This window comes from Hemiscyllium ocellatum, chromosome 4 (assembly GCF_020745735.1).
Source record: "Hemiscyllium ocellatum isolate sHemOce1 chromosome 4, sHemOce1.pat.X.cur, whole genome shotgun sequence".
Lineage (NCBI taxonomy): Eukaryota > Metazoa > Chordata > Chondrichthyes > Orectolobiformes > Hemiscylliidae > Hemiscyllium > Hemiscyllium ocellatum.
Window position 1 is genome coordinate 77,947,297 of NC_083404.1, and position 26,457 is coordinate 77,973,753.

General features: G+C 40.0%; 1 protein-coding gene across 1 annotated transcript in view; it reads left to right on the forward strand.

The window, feature by feature from the left end:
• The window catches only part of LOC132814373 (peroxidasin homolog), a 590,104-nt gene that overhangs the window by 281,986 nt on the left and 281,661 nt on the right, over positions 1–26,457 (forward strand). Inside the window, exons 3-4 of the mRNA XM_060823479.1 lie at positions 10,310–10,381; positions 15,827–15,898. Of these exons, the coding sequence (XP_060679462.1) occupies positions 10,310–10,381; positions 15,827–15,898 (144 nt within the window). The remainder of the gene's footprint in view (positions 1–10,309; positions 10,382–15,826; positions 15,899–26,457) is intronic.

Below are 26,457 nucleotides of genomic sequence, written 5' to 3' on the forward strand. Positions count from 1 at the left end.
TTCTTTGAATGGCAAGATTAACATATGAGAAGAGATTGAGTCAGTTGGCATTATATTCACTGGAGTTTAAAGATGAGGGGGGTTAGAAAGGTTAGATGCAGGAAAAGTGTTTCTGGTGAGGCAGAGTCCAGAAGCAGGGGTGAAGGTTGAAGGATTGAGGACTTTTAGGACCCTGTGGAATTCACTATGGTGAATTCAGGTAAAGTGGTTGAGGCCAAAACATTGTGTTTTCAAAAAGAGATGGATACAGCTCTTGTGGCAAGGAATCAGGAGACGTGGGGGAAGGGTGGGCTGAGGGTAGTGAGTTTGATAATCACATTAAGTAGCAGAGCAGCCTTGAGGGGTTGAATGGTCTCCTCCAGCTTCTAACGTGGATGTTTCTCTGTAAAAGTGCTTCAGATGGCCTGACCAAGGCTGATCACTCAATGTGGGGGGAAGTATGTTTTGATTTTTCTCACAGCATGCTTGCAGGCAGAAAAGTGAATCGCACTGAAGGAACATATCTGTGGATTATAATGTTTTCAACCACAAAAATATTTTGAGGATAAATATTTCCTGGTGCATTCACCTCACCTATGGCTTAACAAATTAGAATTGATTGGTTGGGTTGAATTTACCCAAATATTTGGCAGTTAACTCTACCCCGCTCAACCCTCTCTGTGGCTACTAATCGGAATTCACTTGACAACCAGTCACCACCTTCTCTATAGTATGAATATTGCGAATCATATACAATTTAACTTAGTTCAGCAGAAAAAAAATATACATCTGAGAGGATTCAGAACTGGGTAATGCCGACCTTGTATATTCTGACAAGATCTAGACCAGCTGTGATATAGTATTAAAGTCAAATAGGTTGGGAATACTTATTCCAATGGCACTGAGACCAAATAAGTGCTATCTTTGGGTTGGTGATATCATTTCCTGTGGTGAATTCCTGTGTTAGACCCCATCTACCACCCCCTGAGAAAAGGAACAGGAAGTGACTTCACCACAGGAAATGACATCACCAACCCAAAGAAACTCAAACATATAAATAGAAAGCAGGAATTTTCAGCATTGCTTCGCCTGAGGCCCACTGAAGATGTTGCCTAGAAGGATAACGAAACATCTGGAAATGAACCTTTCAGCTCAATAAGCAAACCTACGTCCATAATGGATATTTTCAGGCTGGAATAAGGTTTATAGTGGAGGTCCCCTGGGGTCAGTTCTGAGATCCTTGCTTTTTCTGATATTTATTAATGACCTCGATCTTGAGGTGTAGGAGACAGTTTTGAAGTTTGCAGATGACACAAAACTTGGAAGCATTGTAACTATGAGGAGGGCAATGTAAAACTTCAAAAGAACACAGGCAAGTAAGTGGGTCAAAGGTCACAGATGGGTTTGCACACAGAGAAGTATGAGGTGATGCACTTTGTTTGGAGAAACACTGAAAAACAGTACAGAACAGGGAGTGCAATTCTAAAGGCAGGGCAGTAGCAAAGGTTTCTGAGTTTATGTGTATGCAGTTCATTGAAGGGGACAGGAGTGGAAGAGTGTGAAACTAATAAAGTATGCAACATCCTCAGCTTTATTAATAGGGGCATAGAATTCAAGAGCAATGAGATGGTGTTTAACTTATGTTATAGAGATGTATAACATGGAAACAGCCTTTTGGTTCAACTCGCCTATGCCAAACAGATATCCCAACCCAATCTATTCCCACCTGCTAGCACCCAGCCCATATCCCTCTTAAACCCTTCCTATTCATATATCCATTCAGATGCCTTTTAAATGTTGTAATTGTACTAGCCTCCACCACTTCCTTTGGCAGCCCATTCCACAGTGTGAAAAATTTGCCTCTTAGGTCTCTTTTATATCTTTCCCCTCTCACCTAAACCTATGCCCTCTAGTTCTGGACTCTCCCACCCCAGGGAAAAGAACTTGTCTATTTACCCTATCCATGTCCCTCATGATTTTATAACCCTTTATAAGGTCACTCCTCAGCCTCCAACACTCCAAGGAAAACAACCCTAGCTTATTCAAACTCTTCCCTATAGCTCAAATCCTCCAACCCTGGCAGCATCCTTGCAAATCTTTTCTGAACCCTTTCAAGTTTCATAACATCCTTCCAATAGGAAGGAGACCAGAATTGTACACAATATTCTAAAAATAGCCTAACCAATGTCCTGTACAGTTGCAACATGACCTCCCAACTCCTGTACTCAATAATCTGACCAATAAAGGAAAGCATACCAAATGTCGTCTTCACTATCCTATCTACCTGTGACTCTACTTTTTAAGGAGCTATGAACCTGCACTCCAAAGTTCTCTTTGTTCACCACATTTCCTTGGACCTTACCAGCAAGTGTGTAAGTCCTGCTAAGATTTGCTTTCCCAAAATGCAGCACCTTGCATTTATCTAATTTAAACTCCAACTCCATTTCTCAGCCCATTGGCCAATCTGTTCAAGATCCCGTTGTAATCTGAGGAAACCTTCATTGCTGTCTACTACACCTCCAGTTTTGGTATCATCTGCAAACTTACTAACTCAACTCTATCATTCTGCCATTCTCAATCCTCTTTGTTACTTTTTCAAAACTCAGTCAAGTTTGAGACATGATTTCCCATGCAGAAAGCCATGTGGACTATCCCTAATCAGTCCTTGCCTTCCCAAATACAGGTGCATTCTGTCCCTCAGGATTCCCTCCAACAACGTGTCCACCACTGACATCAGGCTCACCGGTCTATAGTTCTCTGGCTTGTCCTTACCACCTTTCTTAAGTAGTGGCACCACGTTAGCCAACCTCCAGTTTTCCAGCACCTCTTGGGACCTCAACTGATGTATTATATACAGTTCTTGATGTCACATGTTTGGAGACAATGCATTGGAGATGATGCAGAAGGGATTTCTGAAAAAATGGTTCCAATAATGGGAAATTTCAGTTGTAAGGATAAATTGAAGGAGCCAAGACCCCTTAGAGAGGTGAATTTTAAGATATTTGATAGATATTTCCAAATCATTAGCAGTCTGAATGGAGCAGATGGTGATAAAAATTGCTTTTGAAAGGAACACGAACCAGAGGACACAGACGTAATGTGATTTGTGAAAATAGCAAATGCGAGGAGAGAAAATACTTTTTCACACAGCGAGTAGTTAGGAACAGAATGTACTACCTGAAAATGGGATGGAAGCAGTTTCAATTGAAACAATCAAGAGGGTATTGGCTGATTATTTAGATAGAAATAATATGCTCGGGTGAGGGGGATATTGAGAGTCAGGGATGATACTCATTTGAAGAATTGGTGCAGGCATGATAGCCAAATGACCATCTTCTGTACTGTAGCATTTCTGTGATATTCTGAATACTTGACAATTTTCTGGAAATAATGCTGAAGACTTGCACTTGCTTTCCCCTAACCACTTCAGTACAGGTACAATGCTGCTGTCTATCCAACAAAGTGGAAAAGTACCCACACTTGTCCTGCTTGCAAAACGTAGGACAAATTGTATCCAACCAATTACCAGTTGGAATCGTATCTAGCGGACAGGAAGGTGATTGCTGCTGTTGGAAGTCAGTCGTCTTAGTCCAACACATTTCTGCAGAAATTCTTCAACATACTGTTTTAGGCTCAACCGTCTTCAGCTGCTTCATTAATTACCATTCTACGCCCCCCCCCGTATGGTACATCAGGAGTGTTTCAGAACTGACAGCCAGACTACTGCGTCCCTTAGGACTCATAACGGCACACAAACCAACAGCCACGCTCAGACAACAACTCACTAGAACAAAGGACCCGATACCCAACATGAGCAAAACTAATGTAGTTTACAAAATACCATGCAAGGACTGCACAAAACACTATATAGGACAAACAGGAAGACAGCTAACAATCCGCATACATGAACATCAACTAGCCACGAAACGACACGACCAGCTATCCCTAGTAACCACACACGCAGACAACAAGCAACATGAATTCGACTGGGAAAACACTACTATCATAGGACAAGCTAGACAGAGAACAGCCAGGGAATTCCTAGAGGCATGGCATTCATCCACAAACTCCATCAACAAACACATCAACCTGGACCCAATATACCAACCACTACAGCGGACAGCTGAAACTGACACCCGGAAGCGGCAAGGACAGACCACTATAAATACTGGAAGAAACATCAAAGAAGCACTTCGCAGGAGGCTCCAGAGCACTGATGATGTTGCCTAGCCAGGGGACAAAACGTTTGCAACAAAAACTTCCAGCTCGGCGAACAGAACCACAACAAGGACTCCAATCAGTGAGGGATTACTGCTACAGTTAGTCAATTGGTTCAGCAGACTCCAATTCAGAGGATTGGTCACATGAAGTGGGTTGACAGTGACAACCCTTGATGTCAAAGCCACATTAACTTGAGTGTGACATCAAGGTACCCTAGCAAAATTGGTATTGGGGACAAACTCTCTGGTGGTTGGTATCATATCTGGCAAACAGGAAGATGGTTGTGGTTGGAAATCACTCATCTCAGCTCCAGGACATCTTTGCAGGGATTCCTCAGGGTAATGTCCTCGACCCAACCATGTTCAGTTGCTTCATTAATGACTTTCCCTCCACCATAAGGTCAGAATTAGGGATGGTTACTGATGAATGCAGAATGTTCAAGCAGCTGTCCAATCTCCTCAGATGATGAAGCAGTCCATGTTTAATTATAAGAAGAACAGGACAGTATGCAGGCTTGGGCTAACAAATGGCAAGAAACAATGGTGCCACACAAATGCCAGGTAATGACCATATCCAATACGACACGGTACGGCCCCTGAAATTCAATGGTGTTACCATTTCTGAATCCCATACTGTCAGCATCCTGGGGAGTCTATCATTGACCAGAAACTCAACTTAATCCACCATAATGTTACAACGGCTACAAGAACAGTAAATAGCAGTCAGTAACTCACTTCCTGATTCCTCAAGGCCTGTCAGCTATCTATAAGACACTTGTCTGGAGTGTAATGAATTACTCTCCACCTGCTTGGATGGGTGCAACTCCAATAACACTCAAGAAGCTAACACCATTCAGAACAAAGCAGCCCACTTGACTGGCAGCACATCCACAAGTATCCACTCCCTCCAGCACCACTGCATAGATGTCAGTGTTATGTACAAACAACAAGATGCACTGCAGAAATTCACAAAATATCTTTAGAGAATACTTTCCAAATGCATAACTCGTCCAGTTAGAAAAGCAAAGGCAGCAGACATGTGAGATTACCATCACCTGTAAATACCTTCCCAAGCCATTCACCATCCTGACTAGGGAAATATATCACTGTTCATTCCTTGTTGACTGGATCAAAAACCTGGAATTCGCTTCCTATTGGCATTCTGGGTCTACCTACATCCATAGACGGCAGCGTTTCAAGAAGGCAGCTGACTACCAAGGTTAACTAGGGACAGCCAATAATTGCTGGCCAGCCAGTGCCACACATCCCCCTAGTGAAGAGAAAAAAGAATCCTTCAGATCAGGTGCAACCTGTGTTATGTCAGTTGGAGTGTCGCAGAGACATTAGTCTGTGGTTGGGCCAACACACAAAGGGACTGAGTACAATGGAGACGAACACAAGTGTGTTGATTCATAATCAGAAAATGTTGAGTGGGTGAGTAGGAAGTATAGAGTGCAGGAGCATGTTGATAGTTTGGGAGGATCAGAAGGATTGGAGCCATTATGGGGGCATGATGAATGCCATAGTGAGGGTCTAGTCATGAGCTTTGATAAGAAATGTGTGCAAAAGAACAGTTGGAGAGAGTACTGGGCCCTGCGAGTGTGGGGCAACAAAAAGCATTTCTACATCTGTATCACATCATTCTATCTGACAGACAAGAACAGACCAATTACACAATTAATGAGCTGAAGAGCGGAAGATTGTGTGTGAAAAGTCAACATGGGACCATGACAGAGCAGCCTGTCATGAGTTTCACAGAAAAAGATAAAAATAAAAGGAAAATTCAGCCTTTAAAACCCTGAAAATAGTTTTATTAATTTGCTTAGACATTGAGTGTGTGAGGTTTAAACCTGAAGCATATTGACATAGTAGTACTGCAATTATTGTATAATTTGGCTGATTAAAGTTTGCTGGCTTTGTTGCTTATCAGTTCATCACATTAATAAGAAACTAGTTTTAGAATGTAAATGTTCAAAGTCAGTGCTGTTAAATGCCCTCCATAGCAGTCTGCTGTAATCTAGGGCAGTCACGTCACTTCTCTCAGATTATAATCTTGCAAAAGAGTCCAGTCAAAAAGCAAAAGTAATATTGGCAACCAGTGACATTATACATAGTAGAATATAAATCAGATAGCTTCACGCCTAATCAATCTCTTTTGTTATCTGATCTCTTTTAAAGCAAATCATTCGCATAGGCATTCGTTTAAGGGAGCATGTCATTTTGTTCAATCAGCTTCATGAAGATGCATATATGTAAAGGATGCAATCTTTATATTTTTTTAAGTTAACCATTATGCCAAGAAATGTTTCATCCAATTTATCCACGGTAAGATCCAACAAAGTGAAGTAATGACTAGTTAATCTGTGTCTTATGATTTGAAAGGAGGATTTTGCCAGGATAAATTAAATCTCAAAGGAAGAAACGATTCTGCTATGTAGTAACATTTTGTTTCCACTTTAGGAATCGATATAAGTTGTGATTGAGTGTGATTTTGCACAAGAACAGTTCACAGAATGTGTACATTGATAGACTAGACCAGCATTTATTACTGATCCCAAATGGTCAGTATTTGTTATCATTCCCTAATTATCCCTTGGACTCAATGACATAGAGTCATAAAAATGTACAGCATGGAAACAGACCCTTCGGTCCAACCTGTCCATGCCGACCAGATATCCCAACCCAAAGTAGTCCCACCTGCCAGCACCCGGCCCATATCCCTCCAAACCCTTCCTATTCATATAACCATTCAATTGCCTCTTAAATGTCGCAATTGTACCAGCTTCCACCACATCCTCTGGCAGCTGATTCCATACACGTACCACCCTCTGCGTGAAAAAGTTGCCCCTTAGGTCTCTTTTATATCTTTCCCCTCTCACCATAAACATAATGAGCTATTTCAGAGGGCAGTTATGACTTAATCACATTGCTGCAGATCTGGAATCATATATTTAGGCCAGACAAGGTAAGAGTGACAGATTTCCCTTACTGAAGGATATTTGTGAACCAGATTTTATTTTATGATAATCAAAAGTGGCTAAATGGTCACCATTTAGTTATTTATTACAGGATTTCATTGAATTCAATTTCACCATCTGCCCTGATGTGATTCAAACCCACATCCCAGATCAGGTATCGAGGTGAGCTTGCAAGATGGAAACTGGCTTAGTCACAGCTGACAGAGGATAGTTATGGAAGGATACTTTTTTGAATGGAGGGTTGTGACTAGTGATGTTTCACAGGGATCAGTGCTGGGATCTCTACAGTTCATGTTCTACAAAATGATTTGGAAGAAAACATGGCTTGTTGAATTAGTAGTTGAGAGTGTGGTGTTGGACAAGCACAGCAGGTCAGGCAGCATCCGCGGAGCAGGAGAATCTATGTTTTGGGAATAAGCCCCATTCATGATGAAGGGCTTATTTCCGAAACATTAATTCTCCTACTCCTCGGATGGTGCCTGTCCTGCTGTGTGCTTTTCCAGCACCACACTCTCAACTCTGATCTCCAGCATCTGCAGTCCTCACTTTCTCCTCATTTAATTAATATGTTTGTGAATGATACAAAGATTAGTGGTGTTGTGGATAATGAGGAGGATTGTCTGAAGATACAGCAGTATATAGATCAGTTCAAGGCACAGGCAGAAAGAAGGCAGATGAAGTTTAATCTGGGCAAATGTGAGGTGATTTATTTTGGAAGGTTAGGTATTAGAGGTATTGATATACAGAGGCATCTGGGTATGCGGCTCCACAGATCACTGAAGGTGGCAGTGTAAGTAGATAAGGTAGTGAAAAAGGCATGCTTGCTTTCATTGAAAGGAGCATTGACTGTAAGGATACACAACTACAGCTTTAAAGAACTTTAATTAGGCCATGATTCGGTGGTGATGGTGTTGGACTGGGGTGTACAACGTTGAAAATCATACAACACCAGGTTTATTTGGAATCACTAGCTTTTGGAGCACTGCTCCTTCGTCATACTCCGCAACCACCTGATGAAGGAGCAAATAAACCTGTTGGTCTATAACCTGGTGTTGTGTGACTTTTAACTTAGTTCAGCCACACTTGGAATATTGCATACAGGTCTGGTCGCCATGCTACCAGAAGGATATTGATGTTTTGCAGAGGGTACTGCTAAAATTTACCAGGATGTTGCCAGGTAATACCAGGAGTATTTTAGCTTTGAAGAAAGGTTGGATCAACTGGGTTTGTTTTCACTGGAATGCAGGAGGTTAGAGGTAACTTGATAGAAGTTTATAAGGTTGTGAATGGCATGAATAGAGTGGAAAGTATGAGTCTTTTTCCCAGGTTGAAGGGGGTCAATTACTAGGGGACACAGGTTCAAGGTGTTTGGGTGTGAGTGGTGTTTAAAAGAGATGTGCAAGGCATGTTTTTCACACATAGTGGTGAGTGCTTGGAAGGCGCTACCAGAGAAGGTAGTGGAAGCACACACAATAGCAGCAATCAAGAAGCACCTGGATGAATATATGAATAGGAAGAGAAGATAGGGATACGGATCCTGTAAGTGAAGACTGTGTTAATATGGAAGCGTAAAATGTGTCAGCACAGGTTTGGAGGGCCGAAGGAATTGTTCCTGTGCTGTATTGCTCTTTGTTCTTCTTTGTTAATCTGGAGTGTGGATTACTAGTTCAGTGACATTAGCACTACACCACCTGCTCTTCTGTTCCCACTATACTGATGCAATTCATAATACAACAACCTATGTTTATGCAGCAATGAAACATGCAAGGTACTTCAGAGGAGCATTATAGAACAAATCGAGCTGTACCAAGAAGGTGACCTAAAGTTTAATTAAAAAGGTAGATTTTAGGAATTGTCTCAGTTGAGATTAGTGAGATGTGAGGCAGAGAATTAAAAGGAGTGAATTCCAGAACGTATGTAAAATGTAGGCACACTCACTAATGCCAATATTAAATGCAATAGTGCATGATTTTCATGCTTGGATCAACAAAATTTTGGGATTTTTAAATGTGGAGAGAAGAATAATTTGTGGACTGAAGGTTCTGCACATATGGTTACATCTGAGTCATTGAAACACAATCACAGATTAAAATTAAAAGTTAAAAATCACACAGCACCAGGTCCAAAATTAAATTTCTTGGGCGATGCTTCCTTTGACCGTTGTACGTATACCAGTTCAGTAGAATGGAACTATGATGGTAATTAAAACTCTCATTTGTTTAGCTACACATTTTTCAAGTGCCAAGAAAGATTTGGTTGAACCTACACTATCTTTGAATAGTAGGTTAATATCTCAGATTTTGAAGAGTATGTATCATGATAGGGATTTATTTTTTATTTTTCTTAATGTTTGCTTTCCTGCTCGTGTGGTTGTACAAAAACTAATGGAATAGATTTTAACTTACTTCACAAATGTAATATTAAATTAAAAATCAGATGGTTATTATAATGGCCATTAAGTTGAAATCTACCTGAAGTTGTCCTCACAGTTAATAATTTTTTCTGATATTTAATAAACACATAGACTTGTATTAGTAGCAGCCAATTCAGCTGGCACAAACATTCATTGAGAAGTATTATCGTTAGGTATAATGTTTAGGTTGTAAGTACAAAAATAATTTATTCAGTGAATTAATTCTTAAGCTTAATTTTTGGAATTCACAGATCAACTTTGCCATATACAATGCAATAGTTCTGGCACTCAGCAAGTTTTGAGAAGATTTGTAGCTCAGGTTGAGGTCCTGGTTGTAGGTTTGCTCGCTGATCTAGAAGGTTCATTTCCAGACGTTTCTTCACCCTACTAGGTAATATCTTCAGTGAGCCTCCGGGTGAAACACTGCTGATAATTCCTGCTTTCTACTTATATGTTTGGGTTTTTTTAGGTTGGTGATGTCATTTCCTGTGGTGATGTCATTGCCTGTTCTTTTTCTCAGGAGTGGTAGATAGGGTCTAACTCGATGTGTTTATTGATAGTGTTCCGGTTGGTTAAGACACTCACTAATGAAGGGAAAGCTTTCTTCCTTGTACAATGTGTAACAAGAGCTTGTTCTTTCCAAATGAAATGTCCCTCATTTTGTGGCATGGAAAATGCCATGAAAATCAAAATTAATGTTTTGTTTTCTACTTATACAGGTTATTGAACAACAACCAAATCAAGAGAATACCAAGAAAAGCATTTGAAGACTTGGACAATCTGAAATACCTGTAAGTGTTAAAATTTGTGTTGTTGTTCTAATATTGTTATACATTATGATTTAAATCTATTTCAGTGTTCCATATTGTGGTCACTGTGTTGATTTTGATTATTTACCAACAAATTAGCAATAACAGGCTGCCTGATACTGCTGGCAGATGCTCCGACCTGTTTTGAAGACTGGGTCTCATTATCATGCCATTGGGATAGGGGATTACCATTGACCAGGATCTGAACTGGACTAGCCATGGAAATACTGTAGCTACAAGATCAGGTCAGAGGTTAGAAATCTTGAAGCAAGTATCTCACCTCTTTAGTCCTCAAAGCCTTTGCATCAGATATGAGGTACAGTTGGGAGTGTGATGGAATATGCTGCACTTGCCTGGATGAATGTAGCTCAAATAACATTGAAGGAGCTTGACACCACCCAGGACAAAGTTGGCATCACTTCCACAAATCCACATCCACAAATATCCACTTCCTCTACCACCAGTGCTCAGCAAGTCAGTGTTTATCATCTCTTAAGATGCAATTAAAATTATCGCTCATGAAATTGCTTGTCCACTGATATTACCAACCTTTATGTTCTAAAGTTATCACCATGGTCATTCTATCAAAATGTATTGCCTCGTGCTTCTCCACTTTGAACTTTATCTGTCACTTATCTGTCCACTTCACTTACTTGTCAATGTCCTTTTTCAGTTGTACACTGTCCTGTTTATAATACTTACAAGTCTTGTATTGTCTGCAAACTTTGAAGTTGTCCCCTGTGCATCAATATTTAGATAATGTATGTTAGGAAAAGCAAGGGTGCCAGAACTGACCACTGGCGATCTTCACTACAAATCTTACTCCAATCTGAAAAAAAAATCATTAACTATTAGTCTCTATTTCTTATCCATTGGTTGATTTTGTATCCATGTGGCATCTGTCCTGTTTATTTCATGAAATATGACGTTTCTCAGAAGTCTGTTTTGTGGTACTGTATCAAATACCTTTTGGAAATGTGCGTATTGCATATCAACACATTACACTCATCAACTCTCTCTGTCACCTTTTCACAAAGCTCCAAAAGGGTGGTTAAATATGCTTTTCTCTTAAGAGATCCTAATTAGCAGATACATTTCCATGTGACTATTCATCCTATCTCATGTAGCAACTATTTCAAGAAGTTTCCTGAACCATTGATATTAAACTGACTGGTCTTTGGATCTGGGTTTACCACAGATTCCCTAGTTTGGAGAAAGAGGTCATTTGGGTGATCTAGTTTACACCAACCCTCCAAACAGCACCCACCCAACACACACCCCCACTCTATCACCACATTTATTATGGCTAATTCACTTAGCCTGAACATGACTGGGCAATTTAACATGGCCAGTCCACCTAACCTGCAAATCCTTGGACTAAGAGTCATAGAGATGTACAGCATGGAAACCGACCCTTCGGCCCAACCCATCCATGCCGACCAGATATCCCAACCCAATCTAGTTCCACCTGCCAGCAACGAGCCCATATCCCTCCAAACCCTTCCTATTCATATACCCATCCAAATGCCTCCTAAATGTTGCAATTGTACCAGCCTCCACCACATCCCCTGGCAGCTCATTCCATATACGTGCCACCCTCTGCGTGAAACGGTTGCCCCTTAGGTCTCTTTTATATCTTTCCCCTCTCACCCTAAACCTATACCCCCTAGTTCTGGACTCCCCGACCCAAGGGAAAAGACTTTGTCTATTTATCCTATCCATGCCCTTCATAATCTTGTAAACCTCTATAAGGTCACCCCTCAACCTCCGACGCTGCAGGGAAAACAGCCCCAGCCTGTTCAGCCTCTCCCTGTAGCTCAGATCCTCCAACCCTGGCAACATCCTTGTAACTCTTTTCTGAATCCTTTCAAGTTTCACAACAGCTTTCCGATAGGAAGGAGACCAGAATTGCACACAATATTCCAACAGTAGCCTGTCCAATGCCCTGTACAGCTGCAACATGACCTCCCAACTCCTGTACTCAGTACTCTGACCAATAAAGAAAGCATACCAAACGCCTTCTTCACTATTCTATCTACCTGCGACTCCACTTTCAAGGAGCTATGAACCTACACTCCAAGGTCTCTTTGTTCAGCAACACTCCCTAGGACCTTACCATTAAGTGTATAAGTCCTGCTAAGATTTGCTTTCCCAAAATGCAGCACCTGGCATTTATCTGAATTAAACTCCATCTGCCAATTCTTGGCCCATTGGCCCATCTGGTCCAGATCCTGTTGTAATCTGAGGTAACCCTCTTCTCTGTCCACTACAGCTCCAATTTTGGTGTCATCTGCAAACTTACTAACTGTACCCCTTATGCTTGCTCCAAATCATTTATGTAAATGACAAAAAGTCGAGGACCCAGCACCGATTCTTGTGGCACTCCACTGGTCACAGGCCTCCCAGTCTGAAAAACAACCCTCCACCACCACCTTCTGTCTTCTCCCTTTGAGCCAATTCTGTATCCAAATGGCTAGTTCTCCCTGTATTCCATGAGATCTAACCTTGCTATTCAGTCTCCCATGGGGAACCTTGTCGAACACCTTTCTGAAGTCCACATAGATCACATCTACTGCTCTGCCCTCTTCAATCCTCTTTGTTACTTCTTCAAAAAACTCAATCAAGGTTGTGAGACATGATTTTCCACGCATATCCCGAATCAGTCCTTGCCTTTCCAAATATATGTACATCCCGTCCCTCAGGATTCCCTCCAACAGCTTGCCCACCACCGAGGTCAGGCTCATTGGTCTATAGTTTCCTGGCTTGTCTTTACCGCCCTTCTTAAACAGTGGCACCATGTTTGCCAACCTCCAGTCTTCCGGCCCCTCACCTGTGACTATCGATGATACAAATATCTCAGCAAGTGGCCCAGCAATCACTTCTCTTGCTTCCCACAGAGTTCTAGGGAACACTGATCAGGTCTTGGGGATTTATCCACCTTTAACCATTTCAAGACATCCAGCACTTGTTCCTTTGTAATCTTGACATTTTGCAAGATGTCACCATCTATTTCCCTACAGTCTATATCTTCCATTTCCTTTTCCACAGTGAATACTGATGCAATATATTCATTTAGTATCTCCCCCATTTTCTGTGGCTCCACACAAAGGCCACCTTGCTGATCTTTGAGGGGCCCTATTCTCTCCCTAATATATTTGTAATATATTGTCCTTAATATATTTGTAAAACTCCTTTGTAATTACCTACAGCTCATCCAATGTCATCTCCTTATCAGTTTTAACCCTTCTGATGGCTGACACTCTATTTTCTAAATCTTTGCCACTGTCTTACTTTTGAACTTCCTTAGGTCCTCCTTACAATTTGCTTACCTAACTATCATCTTGTCCACCACAAATTTAGCGATCGTATTTTCTGTCCTTATTCGAATCATTAATGTAAATTGTAAAAAAATTGATAACTTAGCACTAATCCCTCGGGCACACCACTTGTTAAATCTTGCCAATCAGAAAATGTCTCACTTATGTTTGTTCTCTGGTTCCAGTAGTTAACCAATCTATCCATGTCAATATGTCACCCCTACAACAGAATCTTTTATTTTCTACATAATTAATGTAGTGCCTTATTAGATTCTTCTGGAAATCTGTGTTTAGCACATTCACAGTTCCCCTTTATCCACAGTATATGTCGCTTCTTCAAAAAAGCTCAACAAATGCTTAAACATGACTTTCTGTGTTTGGCAGCACGTGGAGAGAACGCGTAGTTCATGTTTCGGGTTCAGTGACCCTTCTTTGTTAACCTACTGAGTTTTCCCAGAAATTTCTGTTTTATCTTCCTGATTTCCAGCAAGTGCAGTTCTTTGGGGTTTTTTTTCTAATTTCCCTTTTCATGTTGACTCTGTCTGATTATCTTGAACTATTCTAAATGCCCTGCCATAATGTATTCAATAATTGCTTCTAATATCTTATGATAAGTATTAAGCCAACTGACCTCGGCTTTAATTCTTTTTGTCCTTCACCATTTTTGAATGAAGAAGTTACATTTGCCATTTTCCAACAAATTATGTTACTTTTTATAGCATATGTCGTGGTCTGACATCCAGATGTTCACAAGCAAATTAACTCTATAATTCAAATGCAGTTACTGCTTCTTGCAGATAATCACTTGGCCTTGAAAGTGTAAGAATCATTGGTCCCAGAATTAATATTTTACTTTGTCAGACATTCCCTAGAGGGATTCTTCAGGGTTCCTCTGGAGTTGTCATTTGGTATAAATTCTATGGATTATCAGAGTGTACCTGCAGCCACAATCAATATTCTTAGGATGAATGATGATAATTGGGATCATGTTGTGAAAATTCAATGTACTAGAATTATAGAAGATAGGAATTTATTATGACTGCTGCCAAGTGACTTTGCTAGTGCCAAAAGATACTTCAAAGGGCATTTCTTGAGTACGTGATTCTATTAATTGACCTGCTTTTCATCTGAAAATATTCTTGCTCCACTTATGTTATCAGCTGATGTTATCGGCTTTCTTCTGGCAGCGCAGGGGGTTTGCAAACATAGCCATCTCCCTTGACACAGAATTTGCTGCAAGTAATGGCATTCTTCTTCATGCTCATTTTTGTATCTATTAATTCTGAGTCTCAGCAGCAATTGCCTACGTAACCTTTTTCCGTTTTCTTGGACCAAACTTTGCAATATACTTTCCAAGAATCTTTTTAGCAATTTAGCACCATACATATACCTAATTGGTTGCAGTACTTGTTCTGCTTCCACGGGTGTTTGCTAAGGAAGTCGTGACTTTTGATTCAATTACGAAGGAATGGCAATATATAGCACGGACTTTATTTTTCACCAGATAGGCTAACATATGATCAGCTCCCCAAATTGTATTCCTGCTATGAAGTATTTGCTAGAGTTTCCAACTGTCAAGTCTTCATCAAATCTGCTTCCCTTTGGTTGCTCTGCAACTTAACTCGTGCCCTCTGCAAGGATCTTGGTGATAAAGGCAATTCTATGCCACCCTTGACCTCATTCACACTAAATTCCAGATAAGCAAAGTTCCCTTTTGGTTTCCATGCATCAATAAAAACTATAATCCAGTGCAGAATAAGATTGATAAAGCAGAGATACTGATGACTGACTATGGTCAGTCACTATAAAGTATATAGTGAACTCATCACACATAGTTATGACTTGCTATATATTGCGCAGAGTATAGAATAAATATGGATTTATGCATGAAATAAAGAGTCAGAATGGAGATGTTGAGAACAGAACGAATTATTCAACCAAGATATTTGAGGAAAATATTTTATAGAGAATGGAAAAGGGACAGATGAATGGTATTATACTTGATAACTACGAGAGATGACCTGGCACAGGGATATTGATAAATATTGAATATTGAAAATAATTTGTTTTGTACTAGTGTTTTTATAGTTTAATTCCTGATTTCTTTCAGCTATCTGTACAAGAACAGCATACGTACAATTGATAAGCTGGCATTTAAAGGGCTTATGATGCTGGAGCAGTTGTAAGTAAAAGTCATGCTTTTGAATATTTTAGGTTTTTTTTATATTAATGATACATTTCTGTTACTTTTGAAGTCTTGGCCCTGAAGTTTTTATGAGTCTGCTCCATTAGTATAAATGTGACAGAGCTGAATTCTCATCCCACTAGTTGAAAACCTGAGTCTGAATCAGAAATCCTGAAGGTGAGTCCAGCTTTACTCGGAGAAGAGACAGATATATGTAAATATTCTTTAGCAATGTTTGCCCTAAAATGCCTGTATTTGTCCTGCTTGCAGTGTTCTCAGGTCCTTTTGGATTACAGAAATGAAACCAGACATCTCAAGGAGTTGTACAGCTATTGAAGTACTTTGTGTAATGATTATTGCAGGAAACATAGCTGCAAATATGTGTGAAATAAATTCCCACAAACAGAATTATCCTGATGACAACATCATCTGATTTTGTTTTTATGATGCTGATTATTGGTAAGTATTGGTCAGGACACTAGGAATAACTGCACTGCTCTTCTTCAAATTAGTGTATTCCTTTGCATTCACCCAAGCAAGAAGATGAGTTTAATATCTCATTTTTTCAATGGCACCTCCAGCAATGAATACTCCTTCTGCACTACAGCAAAATGATAGCCTTAACTTTCTGCTGAAAACCTGGAATGGGACTTCAACCCAAAATCTAATGATTCAAAGGTGAGGGTGGTACCAACTGAATCGCAGATAAACTGTTACTACTAAAGTAACAATTGTGTTCTTGGAGATTATTAACTTAATCTGTTGTGAACTTGATTACAGTATGATAGGAAAGCTTTGGGATCTTTACTAAACCTAGAATGGTTCGGTTGCTTGATATTGACTAATTCAGGAATATTTTCCAGGACTTCCCTAACAAAGTCTTGAAACTGTCCTCAAAATGTTTCTTTTACATAAATACACCCATGATAAATCAAAGTGAACAGGATTATGGTGGAACCAGTTTCACCCCACTTCCTGGTCACCACCTTCAGAAACCAGGCTTTCCACAGTTTTGAGCCCCAGAAATTTCACAGCCTTTGTTTTTAACTGTTGATTAATTAATTTCTCCTTTTCATTTTTTTTCTACAAACCACACTTGATGCAATTGTTCTAGTGAAAGATGAAATGCTACTCCATATCAATTAATGCAATGGTATTTCTCAATTTAAGCATTCTCCAAACTGCAATCAGTAATTCGCTGTTCTCTGTTCTTTGTACGCACCCCAAACTTCCACTTTCATTGTTACAGCTGCAAAGGACATTCTTTCACAAGGAGAGTTAAGGATGTAAAATTGATCTTTGTAGTACCTGTTGTACGAGCACTACAAATACTGTCATACATACACATGCAAACTTGCACACATGCTCACACACATACACACACATATTGATGATGCAATTAACAGGTACATGACAAATTTCCTTCAGAAGTATCCAGAATAGGCGGTCCCTGGCACCAATAAAGAGGCAACACTGATTTGTTGCCAGTGTTGCCATTTTGAAGCTCAACGCTCCAGCCAATGTCCTCACCCAGCTGAATATGTGTTATGAAGAAGGAAGGAGCTTTTATCTGTCCTGTTAAATGGGATCATCAATGAATTTAAAGTTAGTTTTGTTTGATTAATTCTGGCAGTGATATTTATTTTATGTGTTCCCTTATTTCCATAGTTCCTTCAGGTTGTAGAAATTTTCAGAGGATGATAAGGCAGATTAAGGACATTATGCTGACTTCAAGTGTTTCTGTACAGGCCATTTGATCTCTGCCATGGGTGCTCTGGTCAACATTCCATTCATAATTTGAAGATAAACAGAGGCTACAAGGAGCAAGAACAGGGAGAGGACGGAGTGGGAGAAGTGCTTCTAGCAGAAGAATATCACCACAGTCCTCTAAGCACAAACCTGAACCTCAGGGACTAATAATGAGTCTGTGCTTCTGTAATGACTTTGATTTTCATGAACAAGACAAAAGCTTAAGTTTGGAAATTTACCATTTCAAAAGACCACACCCATTGAACAGTTGCTGTGTGCACTATTTTCATCCCAGGGACATAGGGACAGAATCAAATAAAAGCAAGTTACTGCAGATGCTTAAAATCTGAAATACAAGTAAGAAGTGCTAGAGAAATTCAGCAAGTCTGACAGTATCTGAGAAGAGAAAGAAACAGAGTTACATTTTTGAGTCTTGTATGACTCTTCTATAGACCGCTTCTAAAAATGTAGTCACTTAAGAGGTGAACACTATTGCCATTTCTCTCTTCACCATGCTGCCAGACATGCTGAATTTCTCTAGTATTTTCTGATTATATTTGGTGCAATGTCAAGTTGGATTTTGCCAATGACAGAAGCAGTTTGAGACAACCCAGAATCTTGTGCACATTGAGCTACCTAATGCTGGTCTCTGTTCCCTAGGACATTGACACACTTTACTTAAAGACCTTAAAGCCCTCACCCAGCTATCCACTGTCCCTCAGACCTCCCATGCTTTCTCAATCTGTTTTGACTATGTATAGAACAGATGAGTTATATAACAATGAGAAGTTTTGAAATGCTCATGAAAAGTCACCCATTCAAAATTCCCCATTGAGAAAGATGTTGCAATTATTGCAACCCTGTAAAGCAATCAATCAGACACTGCCACTAGTATGTTCCATCTTTAAAAACTTTATCTGACTTCACACCTCTTAATCTTGTTCAAATAAAATAGAAAAATAAAACAAAAGAATAACTTGCTATAAATTCAAGGCAAAGATTCTTCATGATGGTATTTTGACACTTTATATATACCTGCTTCCCTAGATTGTCTAAATATAAATGCTTACCTAAGCTACAAGGTGTCAGCTCAACAATGGATTGTTTGCACAAGCTGATGTAGTATGTTACCTTTGTTTGATTTACATCTTTATAAATTCATAATGTCCCCTATTGTGATAATTACTAAAGCTTGTTTCTCAGAGACAGCTGATTACAATTCACTCTGTCTCGTCAGAGAAAAGCAGGTAGTTCAGGCACATGCTTTTACTAATATTATAGACCTTGCACTTTTACAACAAGCCAATGACAGCATGGACATTGCTTTATAATGTTAACCCCGAACTAAACCAGAACCAAAAAAATTCTTTGCCTCACTTTTAAACTGAATTGGTAGCAAATTGCAGATTAACACTGAGAATTCCAGCCTTCACTTGCTAGCGGTTCTCTGTGCCACCTGAATTTAAACCTAAATGGCAAGCCAGACTGACGATTGAGTGAGAACGTCACTATCCGAGCAAAATGTCTCATGATTATTATGCACAACCCCTGCATACTTGCATAGAAAATATATAATAGAAACCATGTTACAGACCACTACTGCATTGAAACAGTCCTGCATTGTGCTGTACTAGATGAGCAGCAGAGTGCAAGGCAGAAAAAGTATCAAGATTTGGACTGATCTTTTGCGTGCTGCAAAGTCTTACCATCATAGAGTGATAGAATCATAGAGCTGCACAGCATGAAAACAAATCCTTCGGTCCAACTCGTCCATGCCAACCAAATATGTTTAATTAATCTAGTCCCATTTGCCAGCTTTTGGCCATGTCCCTCTAAACCCTTGCTATTCATAAACCCATTTAGATGCCTTTTAGATGTTGTAACTGTACCAGCCTTCACCACTTCCAACGATCAACCAGTTGTACTCTTGACCTGTCTTCACCTATCCCCACTTCACTGCCCTGCCCCCATCACCCCTTTTATCTGCAGCTCCTCTTACACCCATCCCCAGTCCTGAAGAAGGGTCACACCTAAAATGTCGACTTCTCCATCTCCTGATGCTGCGTGGCTTGCCGTCTTCTTCCAGCCTCCCGTTTGTCCACCATTTCCTCTGTCAGCTCATTCCATACTCGAACAACCCTCTGCATACAAAAGCTGCCCCTTCGGCCCCTTTTAAATATTTCTCCTCTCAGCTATGCCTTAGATTTCCCGAAACCAGGGAAAAGACCTTGACTATTCACTTTATCTATGGCCGTCATGATTTTGTAAACCTCTATAACATCAACCCTCAGCCCCTGACACCCAGTTAAAATAGCCCTAACCTATTCAGCCTCTCCTTCTCGCTCAAACCCTCCAACTCGGGCAACATCCTTGTAAATCTTTTCTGAACCACTCTCTAGTTTCACAACATCCTTCCTGTAGCAGGGAGACCAGAATTGAACACAATATTCCAGAAGTGGCTTAATCAATGTCCTGTACAGCCGCAACATGACCTCCCAACTCCTGTACTCCATGCTCTAACCAATAAAGGAAAGCATACCAAACACCTTCTTCACTATCCTGTCTACCTGGGACTTCACCTTCAAGGAGCTATGAACCTGCACTCCAACGTCTCTTTGTTCAGCAACACTCCCCAGGACCTTACCATTAAATGTGTAAGTTCTGCACTGATTTGCCTTTCCAAAATGCAGCACCTCACATTTATCTAAATTAAATTCCGTCTGCCACTCTTCAGTCCATTGGCCCAACTGCAAACTTACTAACTATACCTCCTATGTTCTCATCCAAATCATTTATGTAAATGACGAAAAGCAGTGAATCCAACACTGATGAAGTATAATCCGTACTACCTGCAGTTATGAACAGGAGTAGAAAGAGGAAGGAAGGTAGCAAGCAGACAACCTAAAAAGTTACTTTTTGCTTGGGCAGTCTATGAAAAACTAATTTGACTATCATCTCAATAACTATAACCTTGATTTTCAACCCTACATCTTACTCTTCTTCTGTCTTTGACCATCATAGCCTCCATCTCTGCCAATTGAATTTATAATTACATCATGCCATATTGAATACAAGCATCAACTCACCATCAGTGTGCATTCCATTGCTCCCTATCTTGGGGCTTCTACAAAAGGGGACCCTGGGAAGTCAGGCTGTAGTCTGTAGCATCTCCATACAGACAGCAGCAGTCTGGGCTGGGTGACGGCCAAGCAACAATAAAGGCAATGCCAGGATGCAAGGGTAGGAAGATAGAAAAAAGGTTTTCTGCTCCATGGAGCCACTGTCACTACCCCAGGGCAGAAACACAGCAATTTTTGTCATCTTTTGCAGGACAAATACTCTGCAAGGCCTTTTGAATGCATTAATCCACAGTCATTTTGCCAGCAATCCAACCTTGCATGGTAATTTCTGTTAGGGCATTTGGCTGCTGCTTGTGACACAAAGAAACCTTCAACATCAACTGTCAGATGCTACATGATGGTTGGGTCCCCAATGTTGACCACCACTTCAATGATGGAAATGATGGCTCAAGTTCCATTACGGTTTTCTATAAAGTTTCTTCTGGCTTCCTCCATGTTCCATCGTAGTAAGTACAAACATTTTTGCAAAACTGCCAATGCATCAAGCCATTTGTTTTGTGCATTTGGATGAACATTCCTTTGCAAGCTACTCTTTTGAAGTTCTCATCTGTGTTCTCTGGAATATGACCTGTGTGCAGATCTCCCCTTAAAGAAGCTGACACTAAGTTGTCCTTTCCCCATGAAAACTGTCTCTAATGTCTCCAAGATATGTACAGCTCTGACCAATAATTTAAAAAAAACTCTAATTAAATGTCATGATACAAATTTACACATCGCTTTACTATACATCATGTTTTTTCTCTCTTTCACCTTCTATTTTAATTCATTTCACACAAATATATTAGTCTAAATTCTCCATTGTATTCTGTCCAGTTTGTGTCTTGGTTGGAGTGTTGGAATGTTACCCATTTTACGTGTCATTTCTATTTCTCGTTTGTATTTCATTTGGAAAAGCAAGATTCTCTCTGAAACAGCCAGGAGATTCCCTTAAATAAACAGACATGGTCAGGAATTTCCTGCCTGCCTTTCCTTGAATTTTGGGAATTCAGTCATATTTAAACCAAAATGAATTAGATGCTGATAATAAGGGTGTAATGGTGGTTTGTTTAGCAGTTAGGAAATGTGGACGTATAGGATTTGTAAGGAGGCTGCTGAATTTAATGGGAGGATCTGATTTTCTTTTTTAGTAAAAAGTTTGTTTCCTAATTGCAGCCAACCAGTATGAAGAATGGCTGGCTTCAGGTTCCAGGCAAAAGCCAGGGTGAAATGGCTATGACTAAATTGATTATCGGGATTGTGGTGGAGAAAGGGATTCAGATCGTGGGTTGGGCATGGCAGTTACTGATCTGATTTCGGTGGAGGTGGGTGTTTAGGCAATTGGCAAAGGTATGTGGATCACTGATAAACATAAGAATGGAAGAAAAATAATGTTGAATTGGTCATTTTGCTTCTTTTGGTCTGATCCACTGTTCAACAAATTTACAGCTGATCTTTTACTTCAACTCCCAATCTTTCCTCATGATCCTGATATACCTTAATACTCTCAACCACTGGATATTCACAAGTCTGTGCAGAGACGGAATTCCAAAGATTCCCAGCTGTTTGGCTACAGAAATTTTTCCTCATTTCAATCCTAAATGGCCAACTCTCTATTCTGAGACTTTGACTTTGCTTTACAGATTTTCCAGCCAGGGGAAACATTTTTGCGATATCTAGTCTAAGAATTTTGTGGCCCTTAGTTACATTCCCATGATGTGATTCAGGAGAAATCACACCTTTGTGAACATAACCTCTTAAAATAGCCTCCCATATTTCCAGTGCTTGGTCAAGAGGTGCGCACAAGATTGAGTGTCTGTATGGATGATCCAGGAAGTGTGGATGAGACTGTTGGCTGCCAAGAAGGAATGGGTGAATGGCCGACTACGGTCTCCTGCCTAGTTTTCATATTTGTCTTACTCTCTCAACTTCTTACTACCCATGCCCCGCTTATGCCATCACCTGCCCTATACTCCCTTCTCGTGACTGTTAAAAGTGATGTACCAATGTATGAACCATAGACATATTCCCCATTACCCTTTGTATGTCTTTTGGCAACCTATGCACATCAATCCATCTTTAATATTTCCTAATACCTCCATGTTAATCCACCATGGTTCCTCATACCCCATATTCAATCAACATCCCCATGGTTATTTACAACCTCTGTGCCAATTCATAACTATCACTCTTTGCCTTTTCTTCCCCATGCCAACTAGTTATCAGTCTATTGATAATCTATTTCCTAAAAAAACATTCTCATTGTATCCACTGAAAAACTTGAACTAACCCCTCATGTAAACAACATTTCCTTTCTATTACAAGTTACAGCTTCCTAATAAAATACTCACTTGGTAGACTGCCCAATCTGAAGGTAATAGTTTTGGAATCTGTCATGCAATGTAATTTCTATAATATTTTATGTCAATAGGTACTCTTAAATGTCTTTCGCTTTTTTTACTCAGCATTGGACATTCTTTGACAGCTTCGGCAAGTGCTAAAAGTTTTATGCACATTTTAAACACAAATGTACCTTTTCAAAATCCCAAAGGTTGGCTTTCCTCGTATATGTTATCTTGACCAAAGTGGGAGAAATATAAAATATTTTCCCTCACACCTCTTACTGTCCTAGGAGAAAGTGAGGACTGCAGATGGTGGAGATCAGAGTTGAGAGCGTGCTGCTGGAAAAGTACAGCAGGTCAGGCAGCATCCAAGGAACAAGAGAATTAATGTTTCGGGCAAGAGTCCTTCGTCAGGAATTCCTCGTCTCCCTATGTCCTGCCAGTATTAAATCCAATGCCCTCGACCCACACATAGCCTCTCATACACACTTTCCACCTATCTTCCTCCACCATTCCCATGACTCCATATACCTCAATGCCACCTTAGTGCCTACTTCCACTCATGACCCTTTCTTTCATCCTACCATGCCAATGCTTCAAGTATCCATTGGTATCTAAGTACATATAAAAAAAAGTAGTTTTGTTAATGAAACTTCTGAGTCACTGTTGCGATGAAAGGAGTTTTGATATTACTAGGAAAGTGCACAAACACAGGTTAGTGGTAGCTTTTTTTGTCATAGAATCATACAGCACACAGGAGGCCCTTTGGTCCATCGAGTCTGCACTACTAATCCCAATTTCCAGCACCTAGCCAATAACCCTGAATATTACAATATCTCAAGTGCTCATCCAAGTACTTTTTAAAAGTTGTGAGGTTTTACACCTCTCCTGTCCTGTCCTGCAGTGCATTCCAGATTCCACCAGCCTCTGGATGAAAAATATTTTCCTCAAATCCCCTGAAAGGTTCTGCTCTTCACCTTTAATAACTGCAGTTACAGCTACTTGTTATTGATCCTTTAACTAAGGAGGGGCAGCTGCTTTTTATCCATCCTATCCATGTCTGTCATAACCTTATATACTTCTATCATGTCCCCTCCTCAACCTTCTCTGCAGCAGTTAAAACAACCAGAACCTCTCCAGTCTCTCTTCGTAGCTAAAATACTTCATTCCAGGCAACTTCCTGGTAAATCTCCTCTACAGTCCCTCCAATCCAATTGCATCCTTTCTCTCATGTGACAACCAGAAGTTCACACAGTGCATGCAAGATGAAGCTTTGACCAAGTGTTTTTCAGTTTCCTATTTGTTTATTGACAATCTTTTCTGCTATATCAAACACTGTATGTTTTAACATAATAGAGGTATGTTTTTCATTTCTGAATTGATAATTAAACAAATTATTTATTCCATATATATATATAAATACATGACATTGTATATACACACCCGCAAATCTTGTACTTGTTTTCCATAACTGATTAAAATTTGAAGGATAATCCTGTTTTCTGGACAAGGTTCTGATTAGGTGCTTCGCTGCTTATTGCTGGGTAGCAGTAATCTGCTGTCATAAACTTAACATCACAATAACATTGGAATACTGACAATCATGCTTACTTTGACATCAGAGACTGTGCTACTGATGACAAAACCGGAGAAGCAAATATGGTTTTAAAATCAACTTATTCAATTGAAGTCAGCAATGCCAGAATAGGTTTTGGGTCAAGTTTCATTTTGTTCTTTGAATTGCCTCATACAATGTATAACAGTAATGAATAAAGGATTTTCAGTGTTTAAATGGACTTTTGATAACTGTAAGCAACTTATATGATTTTAACAGAGCACACACTTTCCATTTTTATCCAGTTAACCAATTTGAGCCAAGTATCTGTCTAACTGATGATCTCTTCATTGCCAATGAATGCCAGACAAAATCGTTAAGCTTGCCAACAGTACTGTCCATTAACCATTTCCTTCTATCTGTTCTTGGCATTTATCCTTCTTAAGAATGTCTCTGCTGAATGGTATTTAGGATTTCAGTCCAGCTTTATATTAATGCTTTCCAAGACTGACTAGTTGAACGTCTTGGTGTGGTGTTTCAATCCAAATAGAACATCACCTGCTGGGAATGATGGACAATCACAAGAAGGATTCTTTATTCGCTTAAAATGAAGCACACATTTCTGAATCTAGAAAATTGTCAGTTACTTGGACCATTCCCTAACTGTAGTGTTATTTTTATCCTTCTGCCTGCGTCTAAACTAGAAAGTCGGATGTTTATTAGAGCGAGGTGTGTTCAGCAACAGCAGGATTGCATGGCTGATTCTAATGTTCTTCAGGCAATTCTTCCTTTTCATGAAACATGAGATGTACTGTGCATTTAAAACTGTCAAATTATGAGAGTCCCAGAGCTGAAGCCCTTCCCGAGCTGACAGGTTCTCATTACTACCTGCTCTCTTGAACAGCTGGAAGCTGCTACATGCTTTTAAACGTATAAATCTTGAGCCCTGGCAGCAGTTTTCATACCAACCCATAGTGATGTGATTTGGGGCCAGCATTGACCCCTATGAGGTAATTTGGAAATAGTTGTTCTGATTTGCTTTCTGTGGGCTGGAGAAACAAGGATTCATCTGCGACTCCTTAAAGAAACTTTGGGCCCTCCTCAGCCAAGACCTTGACAATACTGCCATGATCATAGCATGACATGGGACAAATTCCAGCTGATCTTATCACCTTCTAATTGTTGACAGGTTGTAATTCTTATGATCCTGTTAGGGATCATGAACGTTTCAAGAGAAATCTAATACCTAGTAATATAATTAACAGAACCATGTCATAAAATTCTGTTTTCCAAAATAGAACACAAACTGGAATTTCACCAGTTGAAGTTCAAGAATTAAAATAAGTGAGTTTCACTTCATCAGAACTACCACAGCCCAGGGTGAATTATTGTACAATAATGGATTTTGAAACTCATAATTTTTTGTTACGAGATGTTGCAAGGGTTGTTTGATGAATCGTGTATTGGGTGTGATAGACATTCTCTCTGTTAATGGAATTTGTTAATTTGGCATCCAAGGCTCTAGCGCCACAAAGGCTAGCTATATATTGTACCAAATCAGATGCTGCAAGACAGAAGCATTGCCTTAGCTCTGGCGAGTCACATGTAAAATTTCAATAGATGGCACACAAGCAGTGTAAGCTAGCTTCCAGGTTTGTGGAGAAAGTTGACACTGATAGATACGATTTGGTGATGCTGTTGTTAGACTGGGGTGTACAAAATTAAAAATCGCACAACACCAGGTTATGGTCCAACAGGTTTATTTGGAATCACTAGCTTTTGGAGTGCTGCTCC